Below are 22,856 nucleotides of genomic sequence, written 5' to 3'. Positions count from 1 at the left end.
AGGAGGCAGGGGGTCTCATTAGGGGCCGGGGGGGAGTGTTGTTTTGGGGGGGTTGAAGGGGGGGCAGTCAATGAATTCCTCGGGGCAGATGCACCGGCATCACATCACACAGGGTTGAAGCTGCAAAATGCGAGCAGGTGAAATACATAAGGTCAATTCTCTTTTGCTTCTGCAGGAAAACACAGTTTCCGAATGACGTGTGTCTCAAAGCACAAAAAGTGCTCCAGGTGGACTGCGTCTTTTGACAACAGGAACTTCATCCGACGTAACATTCACACTGAGAGATTGCTTCCTTTGGAGCCGCTGACAATGACTGACAAGTGGTCCAGAGGTAGCTATTTCGAGGATCCCCCCGAGTACCGAATGATCTCCTCACTTCCGTCTTGCCACCAGAAAGAGGGGTAAAATGGATTCCCTCTGGGCAGCTACTTCCTCTGTCATCTGTCACCACTTCCTGTCTGTGAAGAGCAGGTAATGACAGCACGCAGGTGTTACTAGCCGGGTGGTATCACTGCAAGGCGTCCAGCAGCACAAAACATGCTATTTCCCCCAAGAAACACAGTTTGGTTCAGTTGCTTTAATTTCAAAATAAAGTATTTTTTCGGTTTTATTTTGTCTCCAACTTATTCTGCAGCAGTCACCATGGAGATTTTTTAGTGGGTCAAACGCACCATTATCATGTGCAAGACTTAAAGTGGTCCCTGAACCGAGCTAAAATGATTACATATCGGCCGTTACTCAGATATTTGTTCTGCTGCGCTGCACATAGAAATTGATGTTCCATGAACCCTGGATATTGTTCTCATAAGGTCACGGTTTGGAATTTCATGTAGGTGATGAATGGCTGCTGATTTATTGAGGAGGCTTATGAGTAAAACGTTCGCTGTATTGAGATTAGCAGAGAATAAAGTGATAAAAATAATAATGTGATAAAGAATTTGTTTTTTCTACGCTTTTTCTTTACATACAGTATTTGATTATTTTATTTTATCACAGACAGTTGGCTTCAAGTGAGTCCGAATGACCCATAACTTGTTTGATGTGAACTCCCTTTTCTGGCTTCCCAGCAGTGTGTAAAACCACTGCCATGGTTTGTTATGACAAAGGTCACGGATAACGGATGATCTGCCTACAGTCCCCTAATGTGAGAACAAAGACTTTGTCAAAATATATTCCAGCAATAGAGTGAGCGGGGGGGATAAGTTACATTGTTTTGGGGATAGGTTTTCCAGACGGAGCGATGTGAAGACAGGCCCTGGCTGTGGATTTACTGGGACTCGTTCTAGTCCGTTAATCCTTGTATCTCTTTGACTCTTTCAGCAGGTTCCTCTGCTGGCAAGCCTCACGGGCTCTGAAGTGGCTGCCCTTCCTGTGCTCACCTATAATTCTAGGTCTTGGTATCTAAAACCAGCTTGTTTCAGAACGGAGGGAAGCGTATGCGGTCGACCAACACAGTCTCACGGCAGTTCGTGAAATAATCACAAAATGTATTTGTGACGCTCAACACGACTTTCAACAACACGTGATGTGCCGTAACTTAAGTACGGACGTTACGTGACAAAAATGACTTAGTTAGCTTTATAAATAGATTGCGTTTTATGTTAAATTAATTCCGGCTGTGCCGTAACTTTAGTATGGAAGTTGTGTGACAAATAAATCAACTTAACTTAGCTTCACATGGGGCGAAAGTCCGGTGACCTCCTCCCTACGTGGCGTTCACCGCTCTTTATATGTCCTGGTTCACAATTACGTGGATTACGTACAAATCGTGCTGAAAAAATTTGAAATTCGCGTCTATGTACATGAGTCAATACATTAACTTTCGTGACTATTTCACAAACTGCTGTGCGACTGGGCTGGGTTGACACGATAAAAGAAAATTATATGCACGACAAAAACAACAAATTGCGTGGTGGGAAACTTGTGAAAGATTTTCATGTTTTTAGACATTTTATTATTTAGTTTTGATTATTTAATGCTGATAAACTGACATATAATACCCAAATCTGAATCTTTAAATAAAATAAAAAAGAACAAAGCTATGTGTGGAGAATGACAAGTGGTGTAGCGAGAGGTGTCTCCACATTTTTCACATGCTCTCAACAACCGAGCAGTTTTGAGCTAAAACGGCTCTTGTTCTGTATAAAATAATCCATATGGCTGCTCGCCCGGAGCGGGGATCCCATGCCGCTACCGGCCCATACGTTAGGCTTTTTATGGGCCTTCGGATGGGGAATGATGAAACCGAATCAGGTCACGCCAATTGATAGACATTCTCCTCAGCTATCATGTGCACACACGATCCTTTTAAAGTGCAGTGAAGAGAGGAGCCCCCCTCCTTACAGCCGTATAGTGGCTTCCCCAGAAGCTGTCATCATATTGTTCCCTAAAATATTTAACTTCCTCAAGAGATTGAGCTGTAATATAAGAAATTATCCCTATAATGCCCACTGACTGCTACAAACAGATGTGAAATTTCAGGGTAGGCCCAGACTGTAATCAGCCCCCCTATGGCCAACATATCATGTTCTCCACCGGGGTCAGACGCACAGTCTCCCTTTTCATATTACCGCTCAGATTTGTCTGTAAGCTAGTGTTATATGGGCTGTGGAGAATTATTAGGCTCTGGACACATCTTTTTATTTGAAATCCTGCATACTTTACACACCCACAAACTGCCTTACAAAGCTCAACCTGAAGTTATCATCAGAAATAAGTCTGCAGCACATGGCAAAAGGCCTGCACAGCACATATTTAGAAGCAGGTTTTTGGAGTGGTTGCAAGTCTTGTTCTGGTTGCTTGTTTATCAGTCGAGGAGATCTCGCTCAACAGCTAATGGGAGTTAAGTTTCTCACTTTGCTGTGTGCAACTTTATCCAGCAGTGATTCATCACTCCAGCTCGTGTCACTCACTAGATAACGTGGACAAGCCTCCGGGTCACAAGCTGCAGACAACTCCTCTGCACGTCTTTCCGGTTGTGAAATCTAAACTGGGATATCCTAAAGTGGAAACATGCCTTAATTTAAAGAGAGCTACGGCCCGATTTGTTTATTTACTCACTCTGTATTTGTTCTCTCTCAGTAAAACCGACTGCAGGTGAAGGTAATACCCATCCCTGCTCTCCATAGTTGGCATCAGATGACTCACTGGTGTATCTAGTCCCCGTAAAGAGGAAGAGGATTGAAATAATCCAGTTCTGAAACACCAGTGCCTTCAATTATGAGCCAACCTCGCCTTTAGAGGGATGACCCTTTGAGGCTGAAACCCATCATTATGGGTTTAGCCCAGTAGGCATGTGTGGGGGACCGGGGCCACCCTTATGCTGAGATACTCTGCTGGGTCTGGGCCTTCAGCCCTGGAGCAGGTAGAGCAGAGACACCATGGTGGCCTGACTGATATTCATGTGGGCCGCAGGGGGAAATATGCCCTTCAGGCACGGGGCACCGGAGCGTTACATTCCCTGAGAAACTGAGAGGGCTCAATCGAACTTGGAAAGCCAGTGGATTGTTGTTTGCTTTGCATGCAGGCTTCGAGTTGATATTTTATTTAAAGTGGAAATTTCAGTCCTTTTTTTCATCTGTGTGTCTCCTTTTAGATTTTGAATTTCTATTAGAGTGAATACAATGGATTGGTGCTCAGAGTTCAGCTGTCTGGAGTCTTTTTGTTGAGACAAGTTACATTTTTTTGTGTGGAGAAAAACTGTAATAGAGCATTTTATCGAGGAATTTCACCAGAGACACCCAGTTTGTAATACTGCGAATAAAATATATTGCAATACTTTTATCAGTGGGCCATAGGCTCAATCATTATTGTGTAACCTCCTTTGGTGATAGACAGTGATTTAACAGACATTTATTTAAATGAAACTCTTCAAGTATGCCACTTTAAGTAAAATAGCAATACCACATGTAGAAATCACAAGTAAAAGCATTCAACATTTTACTCAAGTAAAAGTACATCAGAATATACAAAGCGTGCCAAAAGTAAAAGTACTCATTTTGCAGAATGCTCCATTTCAGAGAAATATATATTATATTATTGGAATAGAATTATAGATGCATCAATATTTAAGTATCACTAATGTTGCAATTGGTAAAGGTTGGCCTCATTTGAACTATCCTATATACTGTAGGGTCACTTAATCTATAATATTACATCATAATGTATTAGTTGATTATATTTTGTATTAGTAATCTGAATCTGCAAAGTAACTAAAAATGTCTAATAAATGTAGCAGAATAAAAAGTACAATAGTTGCCACCAAAATGCATAAAGTATAAAGTAGCATGAAATGCAAATACTCAAGTAAAGTACAAGTACCTCAGTATTTGAGTAAATGCACTCAGTTATATTCCAATTTAATATAATACTGAATTATTTTATTTTGAAAATTCCACATTGAGTGAAAAACTAGCTGAATTGAGTACCAAAAGTAAAAGTACTCTGTTGCAGTTGGTAAAGTTGGGCCTCATTTTACTACTTTATATACTGCAGGGTCACTTAATCTATAATATTCTATCATAATGTATTAGTTGATTATATTTTGTATTCGTAATCTGAATCTGCAAAGTTACTAAAGCTGTCAAATAAATGAAGCAGAGTAAAAAGTACAATAGTTGCCACCAAAATGTATAAAGTAGCATAAAATGGAAATACTCAAGTAAAGTACAAGTACTACAGTACTTGAGTAAATGCACTTTAATATAATACTGAATTATTGTATCTTGAAAATTCCACAGTGTGAGTGAAAAACTAGCTGAAGAAATGATAGTAATAAGAAGTAAAAAGGCTTTACACTCCATTCACTGGACGCGATGAGGATTTCAACAGAACACTTGTTACTGTGAGAACCTGCTGCTGGATGACAAAAATCCTCTTTGTCTGATCCGTGGCCCTGCTCCACAGATAATAGAGCAAAATGTGGCCTGAGGGAGATAATTTGTTCCCAGATCTTCAGATCGCAATATTTTCATTTGAGCCCAGGAGGGGATCTCTTCAATTGCCAGCTTCCATTGTGTTCCAACAAGGGGCACGAAAGTCTTGTCAATTAATTTTTCTTTTATTCCAGACCACAGAGCGCCTGAGTGAATTCAATTATCAACCAATTAAGAGGTGTTTCCTTTTATTTACACACTTTGATTCCATGCGTATCCATATTGTCTGAAAATAAGATAGGAGCGGGGTGTTAGATCACTTGAATATTTCCTCTGCTTAGTATTTTCCTCCCCAATAGCAGGCTTTCTGTTGTGTCCCAGGGGTCACCGGCGCAACAAAAGAGCATTATATGCCATTGAACTCTGTCGTCAATTGTTCGGCAGCTTCCAAAAGTGGTTCCCAAATACAACAAAACAAAATTAACAGGATTCACACAGACACGGAACGGCCAGCGTTTTGCGTGACAAGACTTTGGGAATAGATGGAGACAGGTGGAATATTACAGCAAACAGGTTGACATCAAACAGGCGCAGCAGTCTGAGTCAAATCCAGCCCCCAGACAAAAAGCTGAACTTCTGAACCTCGTGGAAGTAAGTTAAAGGTCCGATTGCTTGATGAAATGGGGCTATTGGAAGTGACAAGCGGAAAATGTCTCTGTCTTGCACACTTTACTGCTTACAGCCACTTGACTTCAGATTTCCTGACAGGCTCTAAAGCATTTACGCCGGTTTATTTACCACTTTCTTGGAAAACAGAGAACTTAATCTGAATATTTGCCCTTTTTTTTGGCCTCAATGAGGCTCTGTGAGAGACAGAAAGCAAAGCAGGGTCTCCAAAATATTAAAAAAGGGACGATTTAATTTGAAAATCTAGAAAAAAAAGTGTGTTTAGATGGTTCTGTTGTGCTTTATCTGAATACAAAATTGTACAAATAATTACATAATAATCATTCAGTGATGATAAAATTAGGCCTACTACACATAATCACCTATGACTGACCCTACAACACACCATGTCTCAAAAGGAATATTATAAACAAGACCTGAAATGACCTTTTGACGAAAGCAGGAGATAAATAACTATTTCATATCAGTGTGTATTACAGTCTCAAAGCGGCCTTGACGTTTATCTCTCTGATTTTTTCACCCAACACTCAGATAAAAATGACACATGAGCCTTTTGTTAAAATAAATGACTTTTATTCAAACATCGACGTGAGTTTAAATAAAACACAGAACACAATTCAGTCTAAAATACACAATGTCATATCTTCTTATGAAAAATAATTTCTGTACATAGATGTCTTCTTTTTCTTCTTAAAGACATAGTCGGCCCAACCGAGCAGCTACAATATGTATTAAAAAAAAAAAGATAAGTAAAGATCCACCAGTTCAAGGATAGATTTCTGTGGGCTGATTTAATAATTTTCTACAAATAAACATGTTTGTTGCAACTTAAAAACCATAATGGAGAATTATTAATATTCCTTTTTCAATACACCAAAATGTATTTTCCCAGTTAGGAAGGGTTGTGAGAAAAATACCAGTTTATTCCCAGTGCTAGTTTTACAATGAGGCCTACTAAATAAACCATAACAACAGTAGGCTACTAAAGAAATGTGAAGGCTACCAGTGAGTGATATAAATTATAGTCTACACCTCTGTTCCTTCCCGGTTGTATATGAGGTTATTGACACTAAAGTGGTTGGAGAGGCTCTGTACTGATGTGTAATAGTTCATTCTGTTGTTGTCAGAGTTCAGAGGAGAGATTAAAGAGGGCGAGTAGGAGCCCAGTCCCGACATGCCCTCTCTGCTCTGAGACAGTCCCCCGAGATGCCCGGAGCCGTAGTCCCGCTCCCCGGGAGCCCTGGAGCCCTCGCTGCCCGCCAGCAACGAGTTCATGCTGGACGTGAAGTTGGCGTAACACGGGCTGTGCTCCGCGGAGGGAGACGGGGACGACTTGGGCTCTGTGGAGGCCGGGGATCCGTGCAGGCTGGGCGGGGAGGAGCTCAGGAGGCTGGCGGTGTCGGAGGAGAGCTTTGTGTGCTCCTCTGACTTAACGGTGGTGGTGTCAGCTCCGGTAATGTCAGCTCTCCTCTTTCTCTTCCGCCTGAAGTTCCCGTTGTCGAACATCTTCTCACAGTTGGGGTCCAGCGTCCAGTAGTTGCCCTTACCTGGAAGAGAAAGGAAAAAAATTAGGGTTAAATATGGAGGACAAAACTTTTAGTTCACATTTTACGCACAGAACTACATTTTTAGTTGATTAATTTGTTTCCATCTTTTTAAAAAATCTAATGAGCTGGAGTTATTCCATTTCTTTCAAGAGCAGTTTCATCATTTATTATAAATTTATATTATAGCGTCCAGTAGTTGCCCTTAGCTGGATGAGAACGGGAATAAATGAGGGTTAAATATGGAGGACAAAACTTTTTAGTTCACAGTTTACGCACAGAACTACATTTTTAGTTGATTAATTTGTTTCCATCTTTAAAAAATCTAATGAGCTGGAGTTATTCCATTTCTTTAAAGAGCAGTTTCATACATTTTTATAAATGAATATGTATATTTTATATTATAGCGTCCAGTAGTTGCCCTTACCTGGATGAGAAAGGGAATAAATGAGGGTTAAATATGGAGGACAAAACTTTTAGTTTACGCACAGAACTAAATTTTTAGTTGATTAATTGGTTTCCATCTTTAAAAAAAATCTAACAATGAGCTGGAGTTATTCCATTTCTTTCAAGGGAAGTTTCATACATTTATTATAAATTTATATTATAGCATCATGAAAAAGGGAATAAATGAGGGTTAAATATGGAGGACAAAACTTTTAGTTCACATTTTACGCACAGAACTAAATTGTTAGTTAATTAATTGGTTTCCATCTTTAAAAAAATCTAACAATGAGCTGGAGTTATTCCATTTCTTTCAAGAGCAGTTTCATACATTTTTATAAATTTATATTATAGCGTATAGTTAAATATGGAGGACAAAATTTTCAGTTCACATTTTACGCACAGAACTACATTTTTAGTTGATTAATTGGTTTCCATCTTTAAAAAAAATTAATGAGTTGGAGTTATTCCATTTCTTTCAAGAGCAGTTTCATACATTTTTATAAATTTATATTATAGCGTCCAGTTAAGTATGGAGGACAAAACTTTTTGTTTACATTTTACGCACAGAGCTGAATTTTTAGTTGATTAATTGGTTTCCATCTTTTAAAAAAAATCTAATGAGTTGGAGTTATTCCATTTCTTTTAAGAGCAGTTTCATACATTTTTATAAATTTTTTTTAATTAATAAATTGTTACTCACCAGGGTCATCCTCATCTCGTGCCACTTTCTTGAAACAGTCATTGAGAGACAAGTTGTGCCTGATTGAGTTCTGCCATCCAGCTTTGCTCTTCTTGTAGAAAGGGAAGTTCTCAGCCACATACTGATAGATCTGACTCAGAGTCAACTTCTTGTCCTGTGTGTTCTGTATGGCCATGGCGATCAGAGCCGAGTAGGAGTAAGGTGGTCGGACCATCTTGAAGAGCTCCTGCTGGCTGGAGATGGACAACCAGCCCAGGTCTGCTCCACCAAACCCGGTGGGAGGAGGCGGTAAGAACTGCCTCTGGTGGTTGGACCCGTATCCGGACTGGATGTAGGACGCTGTGGCGTTGTTACCTGGCAGGTAAGGACTGGAGTTGATGCTGGGTGCGTTCAGCCACAGGTACGGGTTGCTGGAGGACGTGGAGGTGAACTCTCCGAGGCCGTAGCTGGACGGGTGCGTCGGTGGGTGGTGGTGGTGGTGGTGGTGGAGGTTCTGCTGGTACACATTGTCGCAGTAGACAGCCATGTCCAGGAGCTCCTGAGCGCTGTGGTGCTGGATAGGGCTGCTCTGCTGGCTGGATGGTTGGTGTCCAAATGAGTTCATAATCCAACATTAACCAAGATTCCCAAACAAAACAAAAATGTGTGTCTCTCTCTCTCTCAGGACTGAAGTCATCCTCCAGAGGGAGGAGTATTTATGCTCTACAGGTAGCCCATTGGAAACTTTTCTGGATGGTCACACCCCTTTTTCCTTTTATTCAGATCTCCATTAGCTGTGGCTGAAGCCCAGCTATTCTTCCTGGAGCCCACTTAAATCACTTTGAACTGTGTTAGGCTATATTTCAGTACATTGTAAAAAAAAGAAAAAAACACATTTTTTATTACATTGTTTTCAAGAAATTTTACTTTTTTTTTTTTTTTTGTCTGTATTTCAAAACTGACAGAATTTTTTTTTTAAATGACATGTTTCATTTGACATTTATATGCAAATGGTCTTAGATTTACAGTATTAGTATAGCTTTGTCTGTATTTCAAAACTGACAGAATTGTTTTTTTTAAAGTAAGTTCTTTTTACAGTATTTTTTGTAATCACAATCGTAATTATCTGTATTTAAACTTTTCTTAATCATTTTTCTGTTTTTTTTTAGAGATTTCTGACTCTATTTAACAATTAATTTATGTTAGAAGAAAAGGATTTCATGAAATTCTAAAAATATTTCTTGTAAAAATACAGTTTTTTGCTACTTTCTTGAATGATATAACCAGCCCATTGAAACACTTTCTGGATGGTCACACCCCTGTCCTCTGTCCTGCTGCAGCTCAGCACTATTCACCCAAATCTCCCTTTCAATGAGCATACCGATACTGCTGTTAACTGCTGAGCTTCGTGTTAATTTACGGTATATATTCTCATTAAGGCACGTTAGTGTGTTGGAACTATTGCCCGTGCGTAATTACGCACTGGAGCTTTGTGTTGGATGTGGCAAAGTCTTTACACACTGGGAAAAAAAAGTTTGAAAACTTGTGTTTGGTGGATTATTTCTCTGTTGTTACAATGCTAATTGGCATTATATTTTACATCGTTGGAAAGCCTGTTTATTTACCTTCACAATGATGTCCAACTTGTAAGGATCATGCATTTGTGGGATGAGAAGCACAGCTGATTATGTGGGTAGTGCCCAAGAAACATTTGCCAAAATGCTCTGCCATTGGTAAACAGTGTATTCTCCTGTTGGATTTGTGGCTGTGTATGGATCTTCCACCTGCTACTGAGGCTCCTGACGGTGTATTAAATGAATAAAGTGTTAAATAGCCAATATGTCTTGTTTGTTCCTTGTTACTGAAAGAGAGTTCAATCATCCAATCCACCAAACAACTCAAAACAGGAGAATACATTGTTTACCATTGGCAGAGCATTTTGGCACATTTTTCTTGGTTGCTACCCACATAATCAGCTGTGCTGCTCATCCCACAAATGCATGATCCTTACAAGTTGGACATCATTGGGAAGGTAAATAAACAGGCTTTCCAACCATGTAAACAACAATGACAATTAGCATTTTAACAACAGAGAAATAATCCATCAAACACAAGTCTCCAAACTTTTTTTCCCCCGAGTTTATTTAGAATTTGTTTTAAACAAACCCTGCAAGTGCAAAATGGAGTTAACACTATATGATTGAGTAAATATGATAACAGGTCACCGGAGGAAATATTTTGATGATTCTTTTGCGTATTTTTTGTTACAGCTAGTGGTGCTCCCATGAATCTGATTTTCTTTTACAAACTTGTACAAAGTATAAACAATCTGGCACAAACAGATCACCATCAATCCCATATGTCTATAAATACATGTTATCAGCTGCACTGATGAATAATAGATAAGGCTTGTTGATAAAAATAGAATCATTGATTTAGTGGCATGTAGTTGCGCACTGATTGTGTCTGAACTTGTTGACTTTCCTGCAGCACGGTGTCAAACCCAAACAGCAGAAGACCCGCAGTGTGTTTATAAAAAGCAACCTTCTCTTAGAAGAAATTCGTTTGCAATAAACACTTCACAAGTGGCGAAAGTTTAGTGTCAACAAGTGACTCGTGGAAAGAAAAAAACACACCTACCCCCCCAGCAGGCTCCCGAATAAAAGAGCCTCGTGTAATAAAAACAGATATAATGAATGACGTCATTATATTACATTATTTGTGAATTTTACTGCATTAAAAAAAATAGGACAAAACAGTTGTGTTCAAGATTTTTTTTTCTAACTTTAACTTTTTAATCAGATAAATAAAAATGTGTTTGTAATAGAACAGATAATTACAATTGGAAGTAAAAGGGGAAACTTTTATGGTATAATAACTGTGAAATGGGTTTTTTTAAAAAGGAAAAAAAAATATGATAGGAAATTGCTGCATCCAAACGTGCTGCTTCAACTTCAGAGTCAAAATTAAATAAACACAAGGCCAATATGCATCTAATTCATATACAGTGAGAATTAGGAGCTCCTAACTACCGCCTACCTCTGGCGCGTAAATGGTCCGAGTTTCGATCGAGAGGACAGTAGAATAGCCGATAATAGCACCGATACTTTAGTCGCCTTTTAACTAGTAATCCTTTAACAGTGTGTCTCCCACTTTAGTGTGTTATTAGAACAAGTCTGGAACTTATTATAGTGGCATGAACAATACATAATTTTATATATGCTGCTGTTATAGGGGCACATTTCTCTCCTTGATATAGTTCCATTAGTAGGCCCTCCTTCTGTGGTGTCTTTAGGACACTCACCCATCTTTTCTCTCTTTTTTTTTTAAACCTTTATTTAACCAGGTAGTACTCATTGAGATTAAGAATCTCTTTTGTAAGAGAGACCTGGCCAAGACAGCAGCATTTAAACATACATCAAAGTTTCAGACGCCATATCATAAAACAAATGCAAAATAAATACATAGCATAATATCATACAATAAACATCTGAAGTTTACATTTACAAGTGAACCCAACAAGTACATTTTGAATTTAAAATCACTAGTGAGTGAGCTCTGCAGGTTGCTGCTGCACTAATCGGCCAAACATTCCTCCTCTCCATGACCTTGATGTAATTGTTTGGCTCCAAGGTGTTGTCCCGACCACAGGCTGTACAGAGGTGGCCAGCAGTGGACTCCACAGGGGGGGAGGTGGCATTTAACCTCCAGATGAAAACAAGGTGTCTAACACCCAGTACAGCTAATTACTGCTGACTGCTGGACTGGACATCTGAATCTGAAGAGATCATCCTTCTCAGCCTAACACTTAAATATTCAGAATCGTAAGGAGTATCATGTATCATCTAATATATTATTCATTATTGTAGGCAAATAATTATTTAGTTTAAGTGCTATAAGGACTTTTAGAAGTATTTTTTATTACCATCCTATCACTGTTAGCTATACATTTGGGTTGATTGAGCAACCATCAATCACATTTTTCCTCTCTTTTCCCATCTTGGTCTTTTGGGGCAGTAAAACAAATTCTTCTTTTGTTTTTTACTTCTGTGATTGTGAGTGTTCTACAGTATTGTTATTCTACATGGTACAAGAGTTTGTCCACTACTTTAAAGTCAAAACTAAATGAAAATCTGCTCAAAGATTGTAGGTCAACCCCTTGAGAAATTCTATGAATCGGCCTATCATAATAACATATTAAGGCTGGCTAACGCCATCGTCTCTGACCCCAACCATGTTTTGAACAGTGAATATATGAATTGTTACCATCAAATCGGAGATACAGGGTTCCATGATTTAATAAGGTTAGACTGAAGCACTCTTTTGTACACCAGTCAATCCTAAAACTAAATATGGAGCCTAATAATCCCAGATCAAATGTATGTTGAAGGGCCCTGAATATCGTCTTTTGTGGTTGTAATGTTTAAATGACCTGTACGTATCCTTGTTTCTTGTCTTTGTCCTTTCTGTGATGTTGCAAATGGAGCTGCTGTGATGCACAATATCGGATGCAGTATATCGTATTTCCTCTCAGATTAAGTTCAGAGATGTCAAATGTGGCTCGACATGGCAACCTCAAGCCCCCGTGTCATTGTAAAGTAATAATTCCGACATGCTGACTGTGTGTGTGGGAAGAGGGGGGAGTCTATTGTTGCTCTGCCATGTCTGTCTTCATCCCCTGTTTCCTCAAGCTTTCTGAGGTCATGGGAGCTTTTCTTTGGGAGATCAAGTCAATCACGGCGAGGTCAGAGAGGCACCGCAGGCCCCTTCAGGCTGAGACTAGAGAGAACCACTGCTGCAGGTGGTGGAAGAATCAGCTATACTTCTCCATTCAGTATGTATCAGCGCATTTTACTGCTGGGATTACAGCTAAACGCTCATTGGAATCAACCTCAGGGTTAATAAGGCTTGTTTTCTGCGTACAACCTTGGCTTTAACCACGTGGCCATATGAGTTAAGACATAACTGTCTATTGCTTTGAAGTAATTACCAGACTATTAGATGCACTTAAGGCCAATGAAATCACGAGAGGGCCCCAATCAAGTCATTAATTCTGACTGTGTAAACAAAATTATCCCTTTATGTAGCCAGGGGCTTGTCCATCTCAGAGTCGCCCCCCAGTGGAGGAACAAAGCAAAACAGACAACACAGTTTGAGTTTTAATCAATGGACAGCATGGATGCAGAGTAACACATGACAATAAAAGCTGTCTTACTATGTAGCAAGTTAATTCCTCAGCAGCTCTGACTGTGCAGGAGATAAAGGACGCTTGAAATGTTTTGGTGTGATACTTGGCAGGCAGAGGAGCTGTCTAGCCTCGGAGCATCTTTCATTTCTACACTCAGTGGTCTTTATTCTTCAAGATGGCAAAGACACATTTATAATAAGACCTCTAGCTGAGTTTGCACTTTCCCTCAACCCGTTTCAAGAGTTTAAAGGGGGCGAATAACGGTTATTTTTTTAAGAACAATCTTCTTACGTTTCTTATCAAACGTTTCAAATTCCACATTGCGTCATTTCTGACATCTTATATGGATGTTAAGAAAATTATGTACTGCATTTTAAACCCACATTAAGCTGTTGCATAATACAAGGCCAACAATATACTTCTAAATAGTGATAATAATAGCATAGATTCAGTTAAAGATACCCTCCAGACATGTTTCAAGATGTATACAAATATTTTGCTTCGAATAACAATTTGTGTCTTTTCTGTTTTTTCGACAAAAAAAATCCAATTTAAGGTCTTATTGATAACATTTTTACGTAGACAAATATTCTTAAAAAATAATACATCCACAGAGCTTTTAGAAATTAAAGTATGGCTTTTTTCTCCAACAAATTATTATGATTGTGAATTAATCATTGAAAACATTTTGGCGGGTCCAAAATTAATGTTTTGTTTATCTCTTTAGAAGATATCTGACGTTTGAATCCCACTTACAGATAAATGGCTGAGATTGACGGTAAGTGCCTGGCAACGACTTGTTGTGAAGTTAATGCAATGGAACGGGGGAGGGAGAATGCGACATCTAGTGGCTGACTGTTATCAATAGCACCTTTTAAACATTCTGAAAAATGATCTTTACTGTTCGTCGCTCGTTGTCAAAATCCAGAATTTATGAGTATGAAAATATTTTTAATTTTTCAAAGTTTGACTACCAGACCCAAGGGGCCTTTGATTTCACAGAAAAGTCAGTTTCTAGTGTATGTGCACTGAGGCTTCAGGTTCCCACATCACATTGTTGCATATTGAACCACACAGAGAAATGTTTCCCCTTTAGCAGATACATCCGTCTGCACAGTGAAACATCCAAACATCCCAATGAAGTAACGAAAAGCAAAACCTGTTTTTGAGTGGAGGGGGAGTTTGCCTTGAAAGATTTTGGGTCAACAGCCTCGACTAAAATTTCAACTATCGTTAGCACATAAATATCTCAAGGTATTGGTGTACCTGCCAGGCCCGAGGAAGGGGAATATGTTTCTTAGTAATTAGACGTTCCTCCATATGTAGTCCCCTCTGACCAATTACTGTTTGGCCCTGACAGTCCGGGTGCTGTTAAGGAGGCAGCCCTGCAGACAGCACGCTGTCCGAGGGAGAAATACAACCAGCCGGGCCTTCCGCCTCGCTGCTGCTGCTTGTTACATTAGCTTAATGCTCTCCTCCGCTGGGCAGATTTACACCTCTGCTCCTGATTATACATCCTGGGAGAGATCAGATGTTACTGGTCTGTTAGAGCCAAAAATCTCACTCTGCTGGGCTCCCCATCGGCCGAAGAAAGGTTACCCTGCCCGCTGTTTCCTAGCGTGGTCTTTAAAATGCAGAAACTTGGCACAGGTAGAGTCATGAAATAAGATATTTCAACTCTAAAATTCCCCCACCTATTAAATAACTGCTGCTTCTATTCACCGGTGCAAAGATACTGTGTGTGTGGACATGATTTGATGCAGTAGGGTGCTGCTGGGGTCAAGACTATTAATTTAGCCTTAAAATTATATATACACAAGCCAGAGGTTTATGTCACCGTGGTAATTACTCATCCAGGCAGTGTGATGTGGCAGGCCAGGTGCACGGACGGTGTTACCCAGAGGAGGGCAGCATTGCTTCAAACATGACTCCATCAGCATTGCTCCATAAACCAAAATTTTTTACAACACCCATCTATCAGCATGGGGCTGTGCAGCTTCCTGGGAGGCAACATATATCCAGAATCTGATCAGTGTATTGATTTTAATCATGAAGAATTTATGAAACACAGCAGCTTCAGAGTTTAAAGTGATGAAATATGTTCCACTGTCCTCAATACTAATTGTGCTCATTGTTTACTTTGCTGTTTTAGAATTATGTATAAAATTACAAAAATATATTCTGCTCTGAAAAGGTCGGCAACATGCCAGTGTGTTATAATGTCAGATCTAAGCATAGGTGTGTATGATCATTAATCACATTTTGCCATTTAACAGTCAGAATTATAATGAAAACAGTCCCTTGATCTCAGTAGAAGCTTAGTTATGAGTTTGTCATAAATCTATGAAAAATATCCATCTATTTTATACTTGCACACGAAATACTTCTGAAGAAAACTATAGACATGAGATCAAAAATGACAAAGATGTAATTAACTGTCTCAAATCAATATTCTGCTATTGGGACGGCATGCCTGTGGCACTTCTAAGTTATTTCCTTGTGAAGTCGACGCTCGCTGGGAACTCTGCTTCCTCATCAAACCAGCTCTCCACCCCCGATCTCTAGGTATGTCTCCTAGCAACACGTCGCACCGGCTGCCTGGGAAAACCCAGTGCTTCATAATAGCCTCAGCTAATATAGATCACCACCACTTGGCTCTCTCTCCCTCAAACCAAGATAATAAGCCTGTGTACAGAATGTACATTTTGTATTTAGTGCTGAATGCAGCACAAAATAACAAGTTGAGATTTAAAATGCCAACAGTTCTCATGTGCTGTCGACCAGCCTCTGTGCTCGTGTAAGAGCTGCTGGTGACAGCCACTCTTGATAAGGGAGTGATGGAGTGTCTGTCTGGAGTGGGTAAGTTTGGAGGCAGTACAGAAAAAACAGCATTAAAGTGTTCAATCAAAGGCTTGGCTCACTGCTACCAGTGCAGGTGTTTATTATTAGATCCTTCGACAGATTAGAAACATGCTCAAACGTTTGCTATCAGCAAAATCTCACACTTTTAACAATATAAAGACATTTGAAACTTCACAAAAAAGTAGCTAAAAATCTGTTTCTATCTGTAATTAGTGTAGCTCAGAGTCGGGCTGCAACTTATTTTCACCAGAAAACTGGTGAAATTCACCAACTATCCAGGGGCCCAAGACCCTCAGGGAGGCCCAATTACTCAACCAATCATTTCAGCTCTAGAGTCCTGGGTCCATTGGGGTCCAACAACAAATCTGTGTCTCAGGGGGGATAGCAGGTTAATCCGGTCTTGATCAAATGTCTTGTTTTGTCCAACAAACAGCCCAAAATCCAAAAATAATCCATTTATTTAAAGGTTCAGTGTGTAGGATCTGGCGGTATCTAGCGGTAAGGTGAGGAGACTGCAACCAACTGAAGCCTTTTCCGTGTGCCAAGCGTGTTGGAGAGCTACGGAGACCGACGTGAAAACACAAACGTCTCTCTCTAGAGTCATTTAGAGCAGAGCCAGTGCGCAGAGTGTGTACGTGGAAAGTGAGTGGTGAAGCACAAGAGAGAGAGCGGCGGCGACAGGAGCAAGTAACGTCATCGACTCCGACCCACGCAGGAAAAGTTAATAGAGATTGGTTTATCCGTTCTGGGCTACTGTAACAGCATGGCGGACTCCGTGAAGACGACCCTTTCCCTTTAGATATAAAAGGCTCATTCTAAGCTAACGAAAACACAACAAATTCTTATTTTCAGGTGATTATACACTAAAGAAAACATACTTCTTAATAGTATATTCTGCCAATAGATCCCCCTAATTGTTACACATTGTTCCTTTAAAACAAAGCTGCTAATTCTCACATTTGAGAACCTGGAAACCATCAAATGTTTGACATTTGCGTTTAAAAATTACTAAATCGATTATCAAAATAGTTACAGATTATTTTTCCATCCAACGACTAATCATCTGAGTAATTGCTGAAGCTATAATTAAGAGACATGGAACTTGAACTGTGCCGTCATATCACTAACAACGTCTTGCTTTTACACAAGGACCTCAATTGAAATAATTCCACAGTGTAATATCCTCAATGATTCATCTGTTATTATGTTTGTAAATGAATTGAATAAAGCATCTTTAGTTCATATTTCTGAAGAACAACGCAGATGCTCACACAATAGAGTACAATAACATGTCGCCACACAAGTGATGTTTGTCATTGAACACAATCCATTCAGTCAGTTTATAGAAGCCCTCTGACAACTCTGGTGAGACAGAAAGGGGCATTATGGTTCCTGCACACCACTATCTGTGACAGCTACACACAACACTACACTGTCATGTTGACATCTATTGACTGCTGATGAAGCTACAGTTGTTTACAGGGAGCTGTAACAGGCAGCTGTGTATTTTAGTCGGCGGCAGGTGATGTAAATGCAAATCTTTTTCATTTCTATCCAGGTTGACATTTAGAATGGTAACTAGCATGTTCCTTTTAAGATTCATTTGATGCCATGTTCTTCTTTATTAGACAGTTAACTGTAGATAGTGTCAGTAAATACGGGGAGGAAGAGAGCGGGATGGCTGGCATATGGTAATAAGATGGAACTGTATCTATCCCGAGGGAGGTTGTTGTGCAGTGCAAAGTAGGGAATATAAAGAGTGCAACTATAAAATGTCTATAAAGGTGCAAATATAAAAACGTCTAATCCACAAAATCCAAGATATACACAATGCCAAAAATATAAACAGGGTTAACAGTAGGGATCACAAGTTGCTCATATCTTGAGTTGAAGATAATGTTTTTTTTTAGCCAGAATGGAAAGTGGGACATCATTGTTCACATAGTACGTAAGCCACCAGAAAGTTTTATATTTGCATCAAACAACTGCTGCTTTCTTCATACCAGATCTTTATCCATCATGTAGCCATGCCAGCGTCATCACGGCTCTATGGATGGCGATGTCGGCCAGTCAGACGCTCCACCATTTTTACTGAAATATTTCAACAACTATTGGATAGATTGTTATGAAATGTTGTACAGACATTCATGGTCCATAGGTGATAAATCCTACTGATTTTAGTGATCCCCTGACTTTCCCTCTAGCGCCACCAGCAGGTTGAGTGAAACGTCTCAACAACTATTGCCATGGATTGCCATGAAGTTTGGGGCAGACATAAATTTGGTTTATGACTAAATACTTCCTTCAGCCTCAGCTGTACTTTGTGTTTATTGCTAAATAGCATGTTAGCACGCTAACACACTAAGATGCGGTACACATTGTACCGGCTTCACATCAGCATGTTAGCATTGTCATTGTGAGCATGTTAGTGTTCTGACATTAGCATTTAGCTGAAAGCACCGCTGTAGACTCTAGGCTACATTCCAAATCGCATACTTTTTCTTTTAGTACACACTGCAACTGCCCTTACAAAGTACGTACTGTTGCATGAAGTATGCACACAATTGGGACATACTACGTCGCCATAACATAGCGCCTTCAACTTTGACCCTCTTGCTCATATAGCCGCTGCACAGAGGATTGTGGGTCAGAATAGCCAGAAAAGCATGCTACTGCAAAATGCATACAGATGTAGTAGGACATCCTGGTATTTTTGGCATACTACATTTGATATATGTATTGGAACACACTAAATCTTCTTCTGGCGTACTAAATAGTATGGTAGTTTGGGTACTGGAACGCACAGTTGTGCACCGCTGTGATTAATTACAGTCCAGAGCTGCTAGCATGGCTGTAGACTCTATAAATGTTCACTACAAAGGTTTTCTTAAAGATGAATTTATACTAAACAACATACACTCATATAATCTGTATTAGTCTTTTTCATACATTTCTGTTTAAGCAACGGACAATAACCCTAGCTCAAATAGAAATGTGAGTTTCTGCCACATTAACAGTATAACAGCAACCAATAACCTTGTCCATTACTTGTAGCAAGTCTGAATTGGAAAAAAAGTCAATGGAAATCCCATAGACAGCTGTGATTGGATATATATATGCAAGACTGTTGACTTATGATAATATTGTCCTCTTTCATTATGCGAAGGAGACATTTAAAGAGAAGCGTGCACATTTGCAGCCTCCCAGCAAATGAAAGTGTGTCAAGAAGGAAAGGAAATATACACACTATTCCAGGCTGAAATGACAAATGAGATGGGGATAGAGTACGCTGTAAATACATTTCTCCTGGAGAGAAGGAGCTAGCTCACAGCTTTCCCCCCCACAAAGCCTCTGGAAATCCTCTCAATTAAGCGATGCATTTCCCCGTGCTTTGAGGAGAGAGAGGGTGAAGCATAATGCCTGAGCACAAATCACTGAGAGCCTATTGAAATAGCTGCCAGTTAACTATGTAATATTACCACTGCTGAAATGCTTCACCCGTTATCCCTTTTCAATTGCAAGACTAGATATTGAGTGTGCACTGGGTATTCTTGATAAGTGAATTATGCCATTGATGAAACTTTTTATTCCCACCGCGCAGTTTGGAGAGAGAATGTGCTTATCATTGCAATGCAATAAGCAGGTTGCAGTGACTATAAAAAAATAATAATGATTGGACGTCCCCTTGGACTTCAGAAAGTTTTATTGTTTTACAACTTTAAATCAGTGTGGATGTAACAGAGTTTTGACACTCATCAGCCTAAAACTTTTTAATGCCCGAGTGAAAACAAATCTGTACAAATATAAATAACTAAGTAATTGATTGCATGAGGATTCACCGCCTCAAATCAATATTTAGTAGAGGTACCTTTTGCAGCAATTGCATCCTTCAGTCTATGCAGATAGATCTGTATCAGCATTGTACACTTGCACTTCTCTCCCATTATTCCTTGCAGAACTGGTCTGTTAAGTTTACTATAAAGTTTTATTATTGCCACACAAATATTGGACCCGAGCTTCTGACTTGGCAACTTCAGGACATTAGTATTGTTGTTCTGAAGCGAGTCCTGTGTAGCTTTGTCTTTACGTTTGGGGTCGTTATCTTGCTGGAAAATAAATCTTCCAAATCGCACTTCTCTTGCAGGATGCAGCAGGTTTTCCTCTGGGATTTCTATGCGTTTTGCTGCATTTATACTGTACGTTCACAAACATCCCCACTGCAAGACGCTGCATTTACCAGGCATCACCGTGTGCCATGTCTTTTTTTTTCTTCTTTGCCGGGGTTACCGGGGCAACACATGTCTCAAACCTCCGCCACGGACCCTGCAGCTCCTTCAGAGCACCCACAGGCCCGCTCGAGGCACATTTACAGCTGTGCTATTTATTATGATTGACCTCACTGGGCTTGTTGCATTTCAGTAATCTTGTCACAGATTTTTTGTATTTTGTATTCATGATGCAGTTTTTGCAAGGACATTGACTAAGCAGCTTCCAAATTATTAGGCTCTTTACACAGCAGCCATTTTAACATGTCACTGCAGGATAAACACAGGTGTAATTAATAACATTAATTATGGCCCTCATCCATTTAGGTGGGCCAGGGAACATCATTAATTTGATCAATTACACCTCTCTTTACCCAGCGATGACATGTCAAAATAGCTGCTGTGAAAAGGGTATTTTCAGGTGTTTTTTGCTAAAACCACTTCACAACGTCACAACCTTAATTAACACACACAGGTGTTCTCCATTCAACTAATTGGCTGCACCAGTGATGAGTGCGGGTGTATCGGGTAGGGTGAATACTTATACACAATAGGCCTTTTTAAAAAGGTGTTAAATGCAAGATTGGGAGCATTCGTAACGCCTCAGCATGACTCTCAAACCGGCGGCTCGCACATAACGGTGCTAAAACAACAGCAACAGTGCTGACAGAACTAACAGTGTTAACCTGGGGGGGAACCGGAGGGTGGCGCAACCACGAACATGCACTATAGGGCACGAATGGCCAGTCCGACTATGTCAACAAAGCATTAAGAAGCTCAGATTACAACACACACATAGGGAGAGAGACTTCTTTCTCTGCTCAGTCAGACATTACTCCTCTATATCTTTACATAGTAAATTGTTGTTTGCTGCTATATTACTGCTCTGGAATTTGTATAGAGATGCGGTGACCAGATGTCCCCACAGTTCCTTCTGCACATAAACAGGCGTGTAGGTAAAAAATTGTGAATCACTTACAACTTTCCGCTCCGCTTATAACTCCCTCAGGACCGTCCGTTCCTATCAGTCTGTCACCCGGGGGTCTCCATCCTGGCCAAAATGTCGTCTGAAATCCTCATTTTAATTACAATAGCATGCGGCTGTGGCGAGCAACATGAAAACTAAACTAAAGCTGAAAAATAATTCCCGTAGTCCCAGACAAAGAAAACTCTCTACAGGACTCCCAAACTGTGAGTGCGTCATGAGGGTGATGGCCCTGTGATTAAAGGGAGAGAAAGCCACAGGTGTGCCAAATTAGCCATTCTGATGAAAACACCTACGGTGCGTGCATATTAACGCGTGCATGTGCGGTACACTTAAGGGTCTCGGTTTGGGGGTTCCTTTAACAGAAGACATTTTGACATGACACAATAGGAAAAGCACAGGTGTAAATAATACAATTAATGATGGCTGGATTCAATTTAGCTGCTTCAGTTTCAGGGTCCTGGTGTTGTGCATGCTGGCTCACTGTCACACTGCCATGACTTTCTGGGTTGCTTGAGTAGAACTGAGTCATTGTAATATCCAATATCCATTAGTTTGGGTTAGATATTTTTTTCTTGAGTTCAATTTAACTTAAATTTGTTGAGATTTGTTTATATTTTTACATATTTTGTCTTTTTCATTTAACCAGTGGAAAAAAAATCATTAAAAGTGATTCAATAATGCAAATAATGATAAAGTCCAAAAAAGTCAAAAGGGGGAGGTGAATGTGTTTTAAATGCACGGCATGCAGAAAATGTATGCTTTAAATCATTAAGGTATAAGGTATAAATAACCTGTGTGTTAAATGTCTTCACATTGTTTAGCAGTGCAGTGGTCAACACTCTATACTCAGCTATTGATCGGCTATTAGGAGTGGTTGTTAAGTTAGTGGTCATTAGTGGTCATTCATTTATCCCATGTAGTACCTTTTACACTTCCCTTCGCTTTTTACATGGAATCAATTGAAACCATAAATTCCAACAGTTTGATGTTAAAGTTACCATGTGGCAGGTCGAACATGCATCAGCACCGAGGGAAAGGCTGTAATGAACAACATCATGCTTTTGTTATTGTGAGCAGAGTGTGGTGCTGCACCGAAGCAAGGGGTAATGGTCCCTAGACCGAGTCAGGTAGTCGAGCCTTGGGTGGAAGTGGAGGAAAGAACGAGGAAAACGGTGAGAGAAAATAACATCGATATGGTAGTAAAACTCGCATTTTTATTGAATATTACTTACTCAATTTCTTTCTGTGTTTGCAGAGCAATTTATCATCTAGACAGATTGTACAATGGTCAAAGGAAGGTCCTATACTGTACCTTGTATTCA

The 22,856-nt window shown here is 39.8% G+C and overlaps 1 protein-coding gene across 2 annotated transcripts; it reads right to left on the bottom strand.

The window, feature by feature from the left end:
* Positions 1–6,117: 6,117 nt before the first annotated feature.
* On the bottom strand, positions 6,118–21,810 carry foxi1 (forkhead box i1). Of its 2 annotated transcripts, XM_037754034.1 has the most exons (3): positions 21,526–21,810; positions 8,253–8,827; positions 6,118–7,108 (listed from the first exon to the last, which is right to left on the bottom strand). In XM_037754034.1, exons 2-3 carry the CDS (start codon positions 8,776–8,778, stop codon positions 6,588–6,590), a joined length of 1,047 nt encoding a protein of 348 aa, XP_037609962.1. In that variant the 5' UTR covers positions 8,779–8,827; positions 21,526–21,810; the 3' UTR covers positions 6,118–6,587. The 2 variants fall into 2 exon arrangements, with proteins under 2 accessions (XP_037609962.1, XP_037609961.1); XM_037754033.1 differs by lacking the exon at positions 21,526–21,810 and having other exon boundaries at positions 8,253–9,096.
* Between the last annotated feature and the right edge of the window lie 1,046 nt (positions 21,811–22,856).

The sequence above is a fragment of the Sebastes umbrosus genome, chromosome 20 (assembly GCF_015220745.1).
Source record: "Sebastes umbrosus isolate fSebUmb1 chromosome 20, fSebUmb1.pri, whole genome shotgun sequence".
Lineage (NCBI taxonomy): Eukaryota > Metazoa > Chordata > Actinopteri > Perciformes > Sebastidae > Sebastes > Sebastes umbrosus.
This window is presented reverse-complemented; position numbering and strand designations above follow the sequence as displayed.

Excerpts from the sequence above, each read along its gene's own strand:
- foxi1 (XM_037754033.1), bottom strand. The coding sequence starts at position 8,856 with ATGAACTCATTTGGACACCAACCATCCAGCCAGCAGAGCAGCCCTATC. Across the intron at positions 7,109-8,252 it reads ACGAGATGAGGATGACCCTG|GTAAGGGCAACTACTGGACG; the intron begins GTGAGTAACAAT and ends TTTCTCTTCCAG.